The sequence below is a fragment of the Rhinichthys klamathensis genome, unplaced genomic scaffold, assembly GCF_029890125.1.
Source record: "Rhinichthys klamathensis goyatoka isolate OS25496 unplaced genomic scaffold, OSU_Roscu_1.1 h1tg000690l_1, whole genome shotgun sequence".
In the NCBI taxonomy this organism is placed as follows: domain Eukaryota; kingdom Metazoa; phylum Chordata; class Actinopteri; order Cypriniformes; family Leuciscidae; genus Rhinichthys; species Rhinichthys klamathensis.
The window spans coordinates 340187-357426 of NW_026607117.1; the positions used below are offsets into that span (position 1 = coordinate 340187).

The 17240-nt window shown below is 39.6% G+C and overlaps 1 protein-coding gene across 1 annotated transcript; it reads right to left on the reverse strand.

The window, feature by feature from the left end:
* pdk2b (pyruvate dehydrogenase kinase 2b) lies at positions 1-6029 on the reverse strand. Its single transcript, XM_056242053.1, has 11 exons — positions 5858-6029; positions 5238-5379; positions 3081-3152; positions 2791-2975; positions 2504-2593; positions 2340-2417; positions 2150-2226; positions 1960-2058; positions 1391-1501; positions 1196-1309; positions 1-618 (listed from the first exon to the last, which is right to left on the reverse strand). The coding sequence occupies exons 1-11, from the start codon at positions 5973-5975 to the stop codon at positions 475-477; spliced, it is 1230 nt and encodes a 409-aa protein (XP_056098028.1). The 5' UTR covers positions 5976-6029; the 3' UTR covers positions 1-474.
* Between the last annotated feature and the right edge of the window lie 11211 nt (positions 6030-17240).

Consider the following 17240-nt stretch of genomic DNA (forward strand, 5'->3'; position numbering starts at 1 on the left):
ATTTTTTTATTGACACTTATGACAATTCATCCATTTTCTCCAACCTCTGAAATGTCTCATATCTCACCTATCCTTCCAGCTGCATTTCTTTTACTTTCAGTATTTCACTCCTTTGCAATACACAAACTTCTCTTCAGACTTCTGCAACTTAACTCTGCTTCAATCATGTTCACATGCATCTAATCACCTCTCGCCCCTCCAGGGCTTCACACTCTTCGTGCCTGAGAGCTTTTGCTGAAAAACACCCACTTCAGCAGCACCACAGTAATAACTTACTTTTTATACTTAGGAATCTACTGTTTGGCATCTTAAATTCTGGCCACATGCAGTTTAAGTGTTCCCAGACAACAATACTCCAAGAATATTGGGAACTGCCGTCATTGGTCCCTAGTTCGGTAGGGAATGCGAGCATTCACAACTTTGGCCTTTCTTGAAGACCTTTGTTATTTCTTTAAGGCAACCAACTCCTGCGGTTCACTTTGCAGACTTGTACGCAGCCAAGTTCAGTGGCTCCTTGCTCGGGACGCACCAGTCATCAGCTTCCTGGTTGAATTTGTAATGCCGCAAGGCAGTCTTATTAAACACCGGAAGCTTCTCTACTGAATCTGTGGACAGGGCCTGTGGGCAGAAGACCGTCATTGTGGATTAATGATTTGAAGAGTGTAATGTAATGTCCAAAGTTAACAGGATGTTTTGCACAGGTACAAGCTCAACAAATAAGGTCAGTGTAAGCTAAACTCTCAGTATGATTGGTCATCTCGCTGATTGTTTAAAATTTAACCTAAAATGCAGATTCTGTCATTGTTTACTTATTGTACCAAACCTGTATGACTATCTTTCTTTTGTAGAACACAAAAGGAGAAGTTCAGCATAATGTTAACTCGGTTCATTTTTATGGTTAAAAAAAAACATACATCGACTACTTTTGTGTATATTCACAGGGCAAAAAAAGTCTTTAAAAAAAAATAAAGGTTCCAAAATAGTGTTTTCGTAAAGCAGTGCCATAGAAGAACCATTTTTGGTTCCCCAAAGAACCTTTCAGTGAACAGTTCTTTAAATAAATTTTTTTTTTCTAAGTGAAAAAGACCATTTTAAGACCTTTTGAAGAGTGTATGGGTTTGGAACAGCATGAGGATGAGTGAATGAACATCATTTCTATATTTATGCAAACTAACCCTTTATTTTATGATCTTACCTTCAGCTGAATAACAGCATCTGTACCATAGCCCTCCATTGGATAAAGCTGGAGATCACCTTGGAAGTAGCGTGCGTACAGGCGGGAGATGGGAAGGCCATGACCAAAGCCAGCCTGAGGGAATAACAGGGCAGGTTTGAAACACATGTACATGACTGTTATTATGAAGTGTTAAAGAGTGTCCTATGCTCTCACCATTGGGGTCCGTTGATGGTCACCAAGAGTAGGTCTGGGCGCCGTCGAATACATGTAGCTAAAAAGTCTATCAATCTTCCTGAAAGGAACGCCACCACCCCTGTCACTGATCTGGAACATGAAAAAGTGAATGTTTAGAGAACAATAATGTGTTTTTTGAGCTGCATTACATCAGATGACAAATATGTTTGGGTTGCGTCAAGACTGAGACTAAGGGATTGACTCTTGTATATGTATATATATATATCAGCTAAGTAGCATGGATATAGCATTTCAATGTCTGCTTTGTTGCGCTCTTTAGCCACCAAGCAGGGCAAAGGTTGACGGTATCATTAATACGAGTCAAAGCTGATCTGGTTCATTTGAAAGATGATCAAGGGTGGTTAGAATATTAATCTTTAAGAGAGTTTATATAACGTTATTATCAGTTATCGCTGGATCTAGGGCAGGTTAAGACGAATGATTCAAACAAGGCGGTGGCGGTGTGACCTCACACAAGGTAATAGGTCGAGATAAAAATGATTCTCACTGCCAAATTTCTCTTAAGACTTGAACTTTCATTTACGCACCTTGATCGACAGGTCCTGCCTGCCTAGAGCAACCTTGACTTTGATTGGTGGCAATGTGCTGCTTGTTTCATGATTCTCAACAGTAGCCCTCATTGCATTCTAGAGAGGGGGAGACATCAAAAATGATATATTTACAATCTATAATTATATCTTCAATCCATGTGAATCTGAAATAAAGCACCATGTCTACCTTGAAGAGCTCAAAAACCATGTGGTAAAGATGAGAAGGAACGTAGGATATCTCGATTGGTTGCGACTTGTTTTTTGCTGCAACAGACAACAAATATTATAATAAGATACAATGAAGTTTGTGAACATTAGGTTACTAGATGGAATGTGGTTTATAGTCTGCATAGTCTGGAGAATGATCTGTTCCTCACCGTTCATCTCTGCAAGCTCCAGCTCAGGGGATCCGAGGTAATTCTGCTCACAGAGCATTTTAGCACACTCATATGCATCTGAAGCAGAACACAGGACATTAATGTTGCATTTGCACTTGTCGCTAGGGTAATATTTGTATTACAGTATGCGCTCAAGCACTCACCTCTGATTACATCTGTGACGTCACAGCAGGAGTCAATGCACCCGATGCTGCTGGGATGTCCTGGCTTTGTGGTGCCATCAAAGATCAGAGCTGGAGATAGAGCAGGAAACAAAAGGGAACAGAGGGTTAGAGGTAAAACATCATTCTCTCATATCTAGTGAATAATTAACTCAAACAGGAGCAGGCCGGATTATTCAAGATCTAATGACCTGCGCATTCAAAGTGCTGACTGTTGTTGCCAATAAGTGCTGATAGAAAGTCCAGGTGTTAGGACAAGATTTACTTACTGTGCTGGTTGATGAGCATGCGAATGGAGATGCGGTTCATGTAAAAGCGGTCCAGGAAGTACTGAATGTTCTGACATGTCACAGGGTCTACCCCAAATGCATCCCTGTATTCAATGACACCCTGGGCCATGGTGGGTACCACATCATTGTGCCTGTTCCTAATGGTCACCAGAGCTTCCGCAAAACTTTAGGGACAAAGAACAAAACAACACCATGAGTCCTGCCGTTTAGTTTTAATACTACTGCTTTAATTATTCATGTTGGATGTGCATGTAGATTGAAGAACCTACTCTTCAAGAACTCTAGGGTCATTGGGACTCTTGTCTTGGAATTCTAGGATGTCAATCAGGCTTTGAACAAACCTGAGAAGGTAAGAGAGAGAAGACAAACAGGATGAAAGGTTAACTTGTACACTATCAAGATGGTGCCACAAATCAAGTAGGGCGCGCTGGACTTCCAACCCCGCCCACATCCAAGTGGGACCAAACCTGATTTGTTGAATGTAGGTTTCCGATTGAACGGGTTTTCAGGCGTAAGGGTAGGTTTTAGGTTTGTTTCAGAATGTAAATTCTCAGATTAAAAGGGTTTTTTAGGGTTTTGAGTGGGTTTCAGTGCGGTCTGTCATATAAGAAGTAAATGTGTAAGGGTTTAGTCTTCTAGATGCTTCTTCCTGTTTCAAAGTTAATGTGGAAGCATTTCCTGTGTTGAGCTCTTCAATTCTTTTGCTGTTTTTGTTTGTTTGTTCTGTTTAGTCATTATTTTCCAATCTTGGTACTTTTTTTTATATACACTACCGTTCAAAAGTTTGGGGTCGGTACGATTTTAAATACTTTTAAAAGAATTCTCTTCTGCTAACCATGGCTGCGCTTATTTGATTAAAAATACAACACAAATCAGTTATAGTATTAAATATTATTCCAGTGTAAATCAGCTGTTTTCTGTGTGAATATATAGTAAAGTGTAATTTATTCCTGTGATCAAAGCTGAATTTTCAGCATCACCAGTGTCAGTGTCTTCAGTGTCAAATGATCCTTCACAAATCAGTATAATATGAGGATTTGATGCTCAAGAAACATTTATTATTATTATCAATGTTGAAACAGTTGTTGGTCTGTCAGTTGTACAGTTTTTCTTTTTTTAGGATTCTTTGATGAATAGGAAGTTCAAAAGACTTTTGTAACATTATAAATGTCTTTACTGTCACTTTCGATCAAATTAATTATTCCTTGAAAAATAAAAGTATTGATTTCTTTCTTCCAAAAAATAAAAAATAAAATTCTCACTGACCCCAAACTTTTGAACGGTAGTGTATGTTATTCATAAATGTTATTATGAGTCTTATAATATGTGTGTGCTGAAAGCTTCAATGCCAAGGTAAATTCCTTGTGTGAGAGTTTGTTTTCATTAACAAACGTCTCCAATAAGACCCTCAACCTACACAATGTTTTCACGCTTGCTCGGTGGCAAGTTTAGCCATTTTAAGCACTCACCAGTGTTGTTATTGTTAACTAAAACCAGTGCTTTTATTAACTAAAATTCGGTATTGAAAAAAAGCTCAAATTAAATGAAATATAAATAAAGTACTAAAATGACTAAAACTGAAATAAAATAAATTAATGCTAATTAAAAAAACTTAAATATTAGTATTAATAAAATATTAATGAATACTATAGTAGTATACAAATAATACTAAAATAACACTGGCACTCACACAGAGTATTATATAATATAATATTTTAATTTTAGATATTCTTTTGAATATATTTGATGATATTAATATTAACTATAAAATGTAAATGACTTTCCCCCCTTGATTTGTTTATAAAACGTTACCACTCATTTCCCTCCTCCTCGCGGTGCTGCGGTAACACATGTACCGTAGAACACACTGTTCTCGAAAACAAGTCTGCGCGTCACAGCTATACGTCGCGCCTTCTCAAATTTCACTTTCGGAAGTTAACCGCCATACGTTGCATAATTTCAGACAGCCCTCTAGTAAACAAGTGAGTGTACTCGGTAATGGCATTTGAGCCCAAAACAGCATTCTATGAGCAGGCGTAAGAAAGAGAACAAGCATCAAATTGAATTAAAAAATAAAAATAAGTATATTCAGTTGCATTATGGGGTCATAGTAAGACTAATGATTCATATGGATTAAAAGTAATGGAAACAGGATGAAGCTCAGAGTGGTGTAACGTATTGAGACTTAGAAGATTCTTCGAAAATTTCAGGCTGGGGAACTAGGGCAAAGTTCATCGTTCAGTTACGAGCCGTGGGACAAGTTACAGAATGCACGCGTGAAAAATACACCATTTTAATGGGTTAATAATGTTCAGCAATGTATTAGATAATACTTTAACATGATTCATCTTTTTCTTTTATGTCTGTTTACTCAATCTATAAGACATGGGACACTTTTTGTTTGATACTCAAAAACATGAACTTACCAGCTGTGAACTAGCTGTACGGACTGTGTCATTATCAGTTGGTCAGGTAAAAGGTGGATCTCCTTCAAACTGTTACTTAGTCTCACGGGAAGCTCTTGTCTGATGAAAGCGAAAGATGTTTTCTCGCACGCATTTGTGGATCCTGCAAAGAGAACGTGACAGAACATCAGCGATAAACTATAACTGGAATATCAGCAAGAACAAACGTTCGTTTCGTGCACACATTAGCCTATATTTTGGCGTCCCTATAGCACCAAAAGCTAAAATATTTAAAATATTTTTAACAATACATTTTCGCATTTTATTGAATAAGTGATGTGTAAATCTATTATAAAGTTACAAATAATGGCACTCCGATAACCTTACGGAAAGTGCTAGAGCAGCGAAATGTTACTATGGTTACCCCATCAGTTGAACGCGTTCGCGGGCGTTAAGCACATTCTACAATAGAGTTTGTTGTTGGAACTTTCTTTTGTTGCGTACAATTACATTTCTTTTTTACATAAAGATATCAATCCAAATTATAAAAAAAAAGAATGTATCCTCTATGGTTGCAAAGCATGTGCACAAATGACCAATGTCATGTTCATCGTATTTTGCATAAAAATGTTTAAACTCACCGAAATCCAGAAACTGCTTCATTGACAACGGCGATGGAGAAAATTTCGCGTAGTAATCAATATGTTTTGGTACATTTAGCATAGCAGCATTCCTCATAATAAATCTTACGAACTTCATCTTAATATCTGAACTAAAAACAAAACAAACAAGCGTTGTAAATGTACAAAACAAAGACGTATCTGGAAAAGTTATCAGTATATCCTCGCGTGAATTTCTTTATTCAGTCTGGGTCTGTCTTGAGACCTGGTGTTTGCAACTCTTTAAAGTTAGAGTTCTTGCACAGTGACACGCCTACATTATTACGTCGATGTCGAAAGTGACCAATCGGACAGAGGAAAAGGGGTACACGTCAACGCTCAAGATCGCGATCAACAACGTGTTTTTCCTTGCACCCTATGCATCTGCGTAATGTTTGTGCTGAAACATGGAAAATCACACGACACGTCAGCATCACAACAAGACGCCGCATAAAAATGATACAGACAGCTGGACATTATGATGAGGTCAGGCTTCACCCATCACCCAGTTGGACCCGAGTACAGGAATTTATCATAGAGAGCAGCGTCAACGCAGCCTGAAGAAAAAAACAAAACACTGAAAAATAAGGCTGCCAATAAAAGCATTAAAAAATCCAATAGGCCTATTTAAAAATGATAAAATACAATGATGCATCATAGAAATGTGCAACATGCAATAATAACCCGAGTAAAAGGGAAGAGTAACAGAGTAAGTCAGTACGAATTTGACGTCCCATGATGTGGTGACTTCATATGCACGTAAATGAAAAGGAATCAAATTAATGACAAAGGTAAATGAGAGTATTGACCTTGTTTTAGGACACACTCTCTCTCTCTCTCTCTCTCTCTCTCTCTCTCTCTCTCTCTCTCTCTCTCTCTCTCTCTCTCTCTCTCTCTCTCTCTCTCTCTCTCTCTCTCTCTCTCTCTCTCTCTCTCTCTCTCTCTCTCTCTCTCTCTCTCTCTCTCACACACACACACACACACACACACACACACACACACACACACACACACACACACACAAACATTACGTTACAATTTATGGTTTGCTATCTTTCTTTAAAACAAATGTTACTTGTTCTGATAATTTTGTTATATTCTTTTAACACGTAGTGTGACTTAAAGGGTTAGTTCACCAAAAAATGAAAATTACACCATAATTTACTACACTTAAGCAGGTGTTTATGACTTTCTTCTTTCAGCAAACCCAATTGGAGTTATTTAAAATATATATATCCTGGCTCTTCCAAGCTTTATAATGAGAGTGACAAGTGATTCTAGTTTATATAGTTATGAATATGGATTATATATATATTATTTTTTTTTTTTACAAAAACACATCGCTTTGCTTCAGAAGGCCTTTATTAACTCCGGGAGCTGTATGGATTACTTTTATGATGGATGGATGCTTCAAAATCTAGGGTACCATTCACTCCCATTATAAAGCTTGGAAGAGCCAGTATATTTTTTGATATAACTCCAGTTCAGTTTACTTAAAATATATCAGTTCTGTGAACCTGAAAGAAAAAGAAAGTGCTAAATACTCATAAAAGTTAATTTGACTAAACTAATTAGTTTATTTTAAGTTTGTCCTACTCAAACCAATCAAGTATTTTGAGCGTTAGGGTTTACAGTGGATGGCTTGAGGGTGAGTAAATTATGGGATCATTTTCTCATTTTTGGGTGAACTTTGGCTGTTCTGTCGGACAACATCTCCAAGACGTTACACACCGTATGACTAGAAAATCAAATTCCAAATCACAGTCTTTGCTGTGCCAATTTAATTGATATAAGTAGTGTAGAACATTATATAGAAACTGTGTCTATTCCTCGTTTAGTGAGGCCAAATAATAAATCCACTGTAGGATCTAGGAAAAATCTTATTGTAATTAAACCTGAAAATCTAAATATCAGTGAACAAAAACAATTTTTAAAACTAGGTCTTTTAAACATTAGATCGCTCACACCTAAGGCGGTTCTTGTAAATGAAATGGTCACAGATAATAGCTTCGATGTACTTTGCCTTACTGAAACCTGGCTTAAACCAAACGAGTATTTCGGTCTAAATGAGTCTACCCCGCCAGGATACTGTTATAAACATGAGCCCCGTCTGATCGGTCGTGGCGGCGGTGTTGCAACAATCTATAGAGATATTATTAATGTTACTCAGAAAACAGGTCACAGGTTTAACTCGTTTGAAGTACTTGTGCTAAACGTTACGCTCTTAGATGTAAGAAATAAATCCCTATTATCTCTAGCCTTGGCTACTGTATATAGACCTCCAGGACCATATGCTGATTTCCTAAAAGAGTTTGCAGACTTTCTCTCAGATCTATTGGTCAATGCCGATAAAGCAATAATTGTTGGAGATTTTAACATACACGTAGATAACACAAACGATGCGTTAGGGACTGCGTTTACAGATTTATTAAACTCCTTTGGGGTCAAGCAGAATGTCAGTGGTCCCACTCATCGTCTAAATCATACACTAGATTTAATTATATCATATGGAACCAATATAACCGATATAGATATTATACCGCAAAGTGACGATCTCACCGATCATCACATGGTAACTTGTATAATACGCACTGCTGAAATTTGTCATGTTGCGCCACGTTATAGACCAGGCAGAACAATCCTTCCGACCACTATAGATAGATTCTCAAATAGCTTACCTGAACTATCTCAGCTGCTCAGAGAACCCAAACAAACAGATGAACTAGAGGAAATGACTAGCAGTTTGAGCACCATTTTCTCTAGTACATTAGATATTGTTGCACCAATTAGATCAAAAAAGGTTAGAGAGAAAACTAAAGCACCATGGTACAACAGTGCTACGCATGCTATCAAGAGAGAAACTCGTAAACTAGAGCGTAAATGGAAACAAACTAATTTAGAGGTCTTTAGAATCGCGTGGAAAGACAGTATGTCACGTTATAAAAAAGCTCTAAAAGCAGCCAGGGCTGAGCATCTCCGCAAACTAATAGAAAATAACCAAAATAATCCAAGGTTTTTATTTAACACCGTGGCTAGACTAACAAATAAACAGACATCACCCGAGCAAATTATTCCGTTACAGTATAGCTGTAATGATTTTATGAACTACTTCAATGAGAAAATAGAAAGCATCCGAAACACAATTGTAAATGTACAATCCTCTATGGTGTCTTATGATTCAGCCTCAATTATCGCCCCTCAAGAACAACTACACCGCTTTACAACTATAGGACAGGAAGAGCTAAATAAACTTATCATTGCATCTAAACCAACAACATGTTTATTAGATCCAATACCAACTAAATTTCTGAAAGAAGTGTTACCTGTAGTGGAAGAGCCTCTTCTTAATATTATTAACTCGTCTTTATCTTTAGGTCATGTTCCAAAAATATTCAAGCTGGCAGTAATAAAACCTCTCATTAAGAAACCGCAATTAGATCCAAATAACTTAGCAAATTACAGACCGATTTCAAATCTTCCATTTATGTCTAAAATACTAGAAAAGACTGTGTCCGCTCAATTGTGCTCTTTCATGCAAGAAAATGAGATATATGAAAAATTTCAGTCAGGATTCAGACCGCATCATAGCACAGAAACTGCGCTAGTTAAAATTACAAATGATTTACTTTTAGCTTCTGACCAAGGCTGTATCTCAATATTAGTTCTACTCGATCTTAGTGCTGCGTTTGACACTATCGATCATAAAATACTCTTGGATCGACTACAAATCTACACTGGTGTTCAGGGACAGGCATTAAGCTGGTTCAGATCATATTTATCAGACCGTTACCATTTTGTTTGTTTAAATGGGGAAAAATCGAAGATAACGTCAGAAGACTATGGAGTGCCGCAAGGATCGGTGTTAGGCCCTCTGCTATTCTCAATATATATGCTGCCACTTGGTAATATTATAAGAAAACATGGAATTAATTTCCACTGTTATGCTGATGACACTCAATTATATATTTCATCACGGCCAGATGAAAACACTAACTCATCAAAATTGACAGAGTGTCTTAAAGATATAAAATGCTGGATGACGCATAATTTCCTGCTACTAAATCCAGATAAAACGGAGGTATTAATTGTTGGTCCAAAAAACTATCCACAAAACCACTTACAATACAACTTTAATATAGAAGGATGTCCTGTTACTTTATCCTCTACGGTAAAAGACCTGGGAGTTATACTAGACCACAACTTGTCTTTCGAAAATCATATTTCATATGTTACAAGAACAGCCTTTTTCCATCTTAGAAACATTGCCAAATTACGTAACATGCTATCTGTTTCCGATGCAGAAAAGTTAGTTTATGCATTCATGACCTCGAGACTAGATTACTGTAATGCTTTATTAGCCGGTTGTCCTGCATCCTCAATAAACAAGCTACAGTTAGTGCAAAATGCAGCCGCTAGAGTTCTTACTAGGTCAAGAAAATATGATCATATAACACCAATTTTATCATCTCTGGTTACCTATCAAGTTCCGTATCAATTACAAAGTACTATTACTGACCTATAAAGCCCTAAATGGTTTAGCTCCTGTGTATTTAATGGACCTTCTATCGCCCTACAATCCATCGCGTTCTTTAAGATCACTAAATTCGAGGCTTCTAGTCATTCCTAGGATATCTAAGTCCACTAAAGGAGGGAGGGCGTTCTCACATTTAGCTCCTAAACTCTGGAATAGCCTTCCTGATACTGTTCGAGGCTCTGACTCGCTGTCCCAGTTTAAAACTAGATTAAAGACGCATCTTTTTAGCCAAGCATTTACATAATGCTTACCTTTTATAATACTGCTGAATCAGATCAAATGCATTTAATACTATAAAACTTGAAGAGACTGTAGGTTATCTGTATAGGTTGCATAGTATTTGCAGTCATTACGTTCCTGTGTATATTGCGTGAATGACGGGTGGTTGGGCAGATATTGTGTTGTTGTAGGTAGTATGCCATACGGAACCGTTGTCCACTGAAACTGCCTATTCACGCACCAGTGGGGCTCGACAGCCTTAGTCAACGGGTTGGCGCGTATGGTTGGGCTGCGGAGAGATTGTGAGATTGTGGTTAGGTCTCAGCAGCAGGAGGGACGTAGAGGTCAGTAAGCAAGGCTGAGTTGAGTGGGGGACGGAGGGGGGTGATTTTGGGACGCAAGAGTCACTGTCTTCATGTTTTGTCATTTACGCCTGTGTAATGGAAATCATCATTATGAACAGCAGCTACGCTAATTATTTTCCCTTTGCTTTTCTGCTGTTATCTCGGGACGCGAGTCCCGAGAAAATGGCGTTCGTCAGCTCCAGTTTGTATCCAGCCTCTCACGGAGACTTCAGATGCTCCAATCACAAAGCCTATGAAGTGACGACTCAACACGGGCGATATGGACTCTCTATGGTGGACGGCACTGATCCTCAACAACTCGTCTTAAGACCGGCGTGCATACTTGGACTTCCAAAAAATACTCTAAATGTTCCGATCCAATCTGACTTGTAATGCTGCCCGAATCATGCACTGTTCCTTCGTTGGCCAGAGGAGAACTGGCCCCCCGACTGAGTCTGGTTTCTCCCAAGGTTTTTTTCTCCATTCTGTCACCTGATGGAGTTTTGGTTCCTTGCCACTGTTGCCTTGGCTTTTGGCTTGCTTAGTTGGGGACATTTAACATTTAATATTCAATAATATTATTGATCTGCCTTACTTAAGGTGGACGTTGACGCAATTTCTTTTAGAAACAAACTTTGTTATATTGTTTTCATGTTATCACTGTGAAGCGCTTTGATACAATCTGTATTGTAAAAAGCGCTATATAAATAAAGGTGACTTGACTTGACTTGAACTAACCCTTTAAATGTCCATATAATTTTGGGGGCCACTCTACATTCTTGGTATATATAGACATTATTTATAAAAACATAAAATATGCAGCTTTTATTCGCTTGTTATAAACGATAAAAAATCTGCAGATTATTTAATCAATAGTTACAAACATTTAAAGAAATAAAACAGGTCTAGATAGTGTGACTTCTTTACAGAAGAAAGGAAAAACACTTCAATTCAGAGATATCAATCACTGCAGTATAGACTGAACTGGATTGGCCTTCTGAGATGTGAAACACTGCAGTAAACAAGACTATATACTGGAAAACAGATTGCATAAAAGCAGCGTCTAAACGTCTCACAACTGCTCCCTGGAGGAGGAAGTCGGACAGCCGTCAGCCGTCCTGGTAGCTATAGCTCGTCGCTAGTCCAAGACATGATCTACAAGTGTGCACAAAGTGAGAAACCAGTTACCATGTTTCAAAACAACCACCAGTTCAAACTGTTCATAAGTCAGTGTGAACTAGAAAACTGGACTATTTACACAATCATCACGTAACCCTTTAAGATGAGTCCATTTTCGACTAATAGTTCACATTTTTTTTGGTCTTTTTATGCCCTGAAAAGTAGGCTAATCTTGAGATAACGTAAACGCGTCTGCATCTGCTTTCTTATTCCGACGGCTTCTGCAAACACCCAGCCTGAACAAAAGAGCCTAGAGAAATTAAAAATAATACTGAATAACATTTCAATGATGAACTGAAAGAGCAGGCCGGAGCCCATTCATTTTCATTTTATTTATTTTAAGTTATTGCATCCTTATGTGGATAAACCTTGTTTGTTTATTTGAAAATCTGGAATCTGAGGGTGCAAAAAAATTGAAACATTGAGAAAATCGCATTTATGTTCGCGATTGTGCTGCATTCACTCACAAAAATAATATACTTATTTTAGTTTTATATACTTATAGGAAATTTACTAAATATCTTCATGGAACATGATCTATGATTTTTGGCATAAAAGAAAAATCGATAATTTTGACCCATACAATGTATTGTTGGCTATTTCCACAAATATGCTTGTGACTGGTTTTGTGATCCAGGGTCACATATTAAAATTAATTTGGTACATTAAATTGATCATAAGTGACAGTAAAGACTGTAAAATTGTTACATAATTCTTAAAAAATAGATATTTTTCTTTCAAATTGAAGACAAATCTATCATGATTTACACTAAGGGTAAGACGGAGTAAGATGCTTCCCGGGGTAAGACTCTTAACCTTAACCTTAACATTAACTTAAGACCTCTTAACTCTCGACCTTTAAATTTGCATTCATAATGTTGCTATTATGACATAGGCCAATATTTGTATCTTTAAATAATATATAAATATATTAATAAGAATTATATCAAAGCCATTTATACATTCTGTAAAAGTTTGCACCGGTTGTGGGGTAAGATGGCCATTTTAAATAATTTTACATTTTGTTCTACAATTAAACAATTTAATTAACAATTAAATTAGCAAACGTTTATATTTATTTCCTAAAATAACACATTGGCAGATGCATCATCATTCTGCACATGCTAAACTTATATCTAAATATGTTACACTTTAAAAGTAAATGTACATTGTTCTTAAAATTTGCATCTTCCCCCATGTTACCGTATAATAAGCTGGACAACTGTTTTCAACTGCAAAAATATTTAGAAATGTTTCTTGAGCAGCAAATCAGCATATTAGAATGATTTCTGAAGGATCATGTGACACTGAAAATGGAGTAATGGAGCTATGAAAGGAATTGCACAGGAATTGCAATTTGAAATACATTAAAAAATAAAATATTTATTTTTAATTGTAGTAATATTTTACAATATTTCATATTTGGTAAATATCTGTACTTTTATCAAATAAATGCAGCTTTGGTAAGCATATAGACTTCTCCCTTTGAAGCTAAAGTCATCAAACACACTTCACCGCCAGACATGTCTCCAGTGGAGCTGCAGAGGGCAGTATAATATGGATATAACAATTCTAAAATGCACAGGTAGCCAATGCAGTGATTTTAAGATAGGTTACACATGACCAAATTTACGTTTTCTTTTGAGGAACTTTGCAGCAGTATTCTGTACTAATTGGAGACGAGCAATAGAGTGTTTGGGTATGCCATAGTAAAGAGAGTTGCAATAATCCAACCGCGATGTAATGAGCACATGGACGGCAATCTCTACGGTTTTCTCAGAGAGAGGATTTGATCTTAGAGAGAAAACGTAGCTGGAAAAAACAAGAACTAATCACCGCATTTATTTGTTGTTCAAATTTGAGGTTCTGATCCCAGAGAACACCTAAATTCTTAATGCAAGCTGAAGTTGGATAAAGATAATCCAGATCAATGTTACTGCTATTATAGTTGTCATGGAGGCCAAAGACTATAACCTCGGTTTTGGATTCATTAAAAAATAAGACATTTTGAGAAAACCACATTTTTACTTTTTCTAGGCATGCAAAAAGAGATTTCAGAGCAGTACCTTTGTTGCGTTTCAGAGGCAAATAAATTTGTGTATCATCTGGATAGCAGTGAAATGATACACCATGCTTTCTGAAAATGGAGCCCAGAGGAAGTAAATATATGAAAAAAAGAATGGGTGCGAGAATAGACCCCTGCGGCACTCCACAGGAGAGTTGGGCTGGCGAGGAAGAAAAATTACCCAGTTTGACAGAGAAACTTGTATTTGTTTGATACGATCTAAACCAACTGAGGACAGTTCCCTGGATGCCCACAACATATTCTAGTCGGGATAAAAGAGTTTTATGATCAACTGTATCAAAGGCCGAGGTTAAGTCTAACAGTATTAGGATCACAGAGTCACCAGCGCCAGTCGCTAACAGTATATCATTAGAAACCCTTAATAAAGCAGACTCAGTGCTGTGCAGAGGCTTAAAACCAGACTGGAAAGTTTCAAGAATTTGAAGCTAAGAAAAAACTGGAGTTGATTGAGAACCGTTTTCTCCAATACTTCTGTAATAAAAGGAAGGGTCGAAATAGGTCGAAAATAATTAAAATCCCTATCATCAAGTGAAGGTTTCTTGAGAAGAGGTGTAACAGTTGCTTGTTTTAGTATATCAGGGTCCCTGTGCTCAAGCATTTATTCAGAAAAGACACCAAACATGTTCCAACTGAATCAAAAGTTTGTTTCAAGAAAAACAAATGCACAGAAAAAAATTATGCACAGAAATCAGCAGAATTGAATCCACGTGGGATTATTTTGCACTAATAGAAATTGCACAGTGGGCCGTGTGCCAGCGCCCAAGAAGAAGCGACACTCCTAGTGGAGTGGGCTCTCAACCCGGGCGGGCTTCGTAAGCCAAGGCGATGGCATCCACTATCCAGTGGGCCATCCTCTGCTTGGAGACAGCCTTTCCCTTCTGCTGGCCTCCGTAACAGACGAAGAGCTGATCTGAGGTCCTGAGGCTTTGTGTTCTGTCCACGTACAGGCGGAGAGTGCGGACGGGACAGAGAAAAGCCAGGGCTGGGTCTGCCTCCTCCGAAGGCAGCGCTTGCAGGTTCACCACCTGGTCCCGGAAGGGAGTGGTAGAAACCTTGGGCACGTATCTGGGCCGGGGTCTCGGGATCACGTGAGAGTTAGCCGGGCCGAATTCTAGGCACGATTCATCGACCGAAAATGCATGAAGATCCCCTACCCTCTTGATGGAGGCCAATGCAACCAGGAGTACTGTTTTACAGGACAGAATTTTTAACTCAGCTGACTGCAAAGGCTCAAAGGGTGGTCTCTGAAGAGCCGAAAGGACCAGAGACAAATCCCAAGAGGGTATAGAGAGCGGCGAGGAGGATTTAGTCTCTTCGCCCCCCTCAGGAATCTGACGATCAGGTCGTGCTTTCCCATTGACTTCCCTTCAACTGCATCGTGATGTGCGGCAATAAGCGGCAACATACACTTTAAGGGTGGAGGGAGACAGCCTTCACTCCAACCCATCTTGCAGGAATGAAAGCACGGCTCTGATCGAGCAAGTTCGGGGGTTCTCCTCGTGAGAAGAACACCAATCAACGAATAGGTTCCTTTTCAATGCATAGAGGCGCCTCGTAGAAAAAATCAGCTACAGCTCGTCGGCTGCACGGTTGAGCAGGCCAGGAATATAAATGGCACGAAGCGACCTCAGATGCTTCTGACTCCAAAGGAGGAGATGGCGGGCGAGTTGTGACATGCGGTGGGAGTGTAGACCACCCTGATGGTTGATGTACGCAACGGTCGCAGTGCTGTCTGTACGGACCAGTACATTCTTGCCTTGTAGCGGCGTTTTGAAGCGGCCCAACGCAAGATGTACTGCTAACAACTCGAGGCAGTTGATGTGCCAATGCAGTTGAGGCCCCGTCCACAGACCTGAAGCTGCATGCCCGTTGTACGTGGCCCCCCAGCCGGTGGCAGAGGCATCCGTGGTGACCACAGAGTGCCTGGACACTTGTTCTAGGGGAATACCTGCCCACAGGAACGAAGGGTTCGACCACAAGCTGAGAGTTTGGCGACAGTGCGGGGTTATTTGGACCCGGCACGAGCCGCTCTGCCACGCCCATCTCGGGACTCGATCGTGGAGCCAGTGTTGGAGTGGCCTCATATGAAGCAATCCGAGCGGCGTTACCGCGGCTGCAGATGCCATATGCCCCAGGAGCCTCTGAAACAGTTTCAGTGGTGCCGCTGTTCTGCGTCTGAGCGTGCTCACGCAGTTCAACACTGACTGGACGCGGGCCTCGGTGAGGCACGCTGTCATGTTTATCGAGTCCAACTCCATTCCGAGAAAAGAGATCCTCTGCCCGGGGGTGATTTTGCTCTTTTCCTAGTTGACCCGAAGCCCTAGGTGACTGAGCACCATGTCCCTGTGTTCGCACAACTGCTCTCTCGACTGGGCGAGAATAAGCCAGTCGTCGAGGTAGTTGAGAATGCGAACACCACGCTCGCACATGGGAGCAATGGCTGCCTCCGCTACTTTCGTGAAGACACGAGGCGACAGGGCCAGCCCGAAGGGTAAGACTTTGTACTGATATGCCCGTCCCTCGAACGTAAAGCGAAGAAACGGTCTTTGTCGAGGGAGAATTGAGACATGAAAGTACGCGAATGAAACCAATCTTGGGGACGGATGCATTTGAAAATGCGTTTCTGCGTAAGCATCTTGAACGGCAGCCTGTGAAGGGACCGGTCCAGGACACGCAAGTCCAAGATTGGCCGTAACCCACCGCCTTTATTGGGTACAATGAAGTATGGGCTCTAGAAGCCGGTCTTCATATCTGCTGGAGACCGAGAAGGGTTCCACACAAGCCCGACCTTCTCGGCGGCCCGGGAAAGGATAGCCGCCCATTCTGGATCAGACTCGGGCAACGCTACACTCCCCGAAGGCGGTAACGAATCTTCATCTCCAGAGGACTGAGACATCTGGTCGTCAGGTGGAGCTCCAAAGGACACGGCTGGTCGTCCATGAGAAGGACCAGCGCGTTCATTTGGAGGCTCCAACGGCCGCAGCGCTTGTGAGGCGTGAGGGA

Coding starts and splice junctions, on each gene's coding strand:
- pdk2b (XM_056242053.1), bottom strand. CDS start 5,975: ATGAAGTTCGTAAGATTTATTATGAGGAATGCTGCTATGCTAAATGTA. Junction 5,380..5,857: donor GAAGCAGTTTCTGGATTTCG/GTGAGTTTAAAC, acceptor TTCTCTTTGCAG/GATCCACAAATGCGTGCGAG. Junction 619..1,195: donor ATGCTGTTATTCAGCTGAAG/GTAAGATCATAA, acceptor TTCTGCCCACAG/GCCCTGTCCACAGATTCAGT.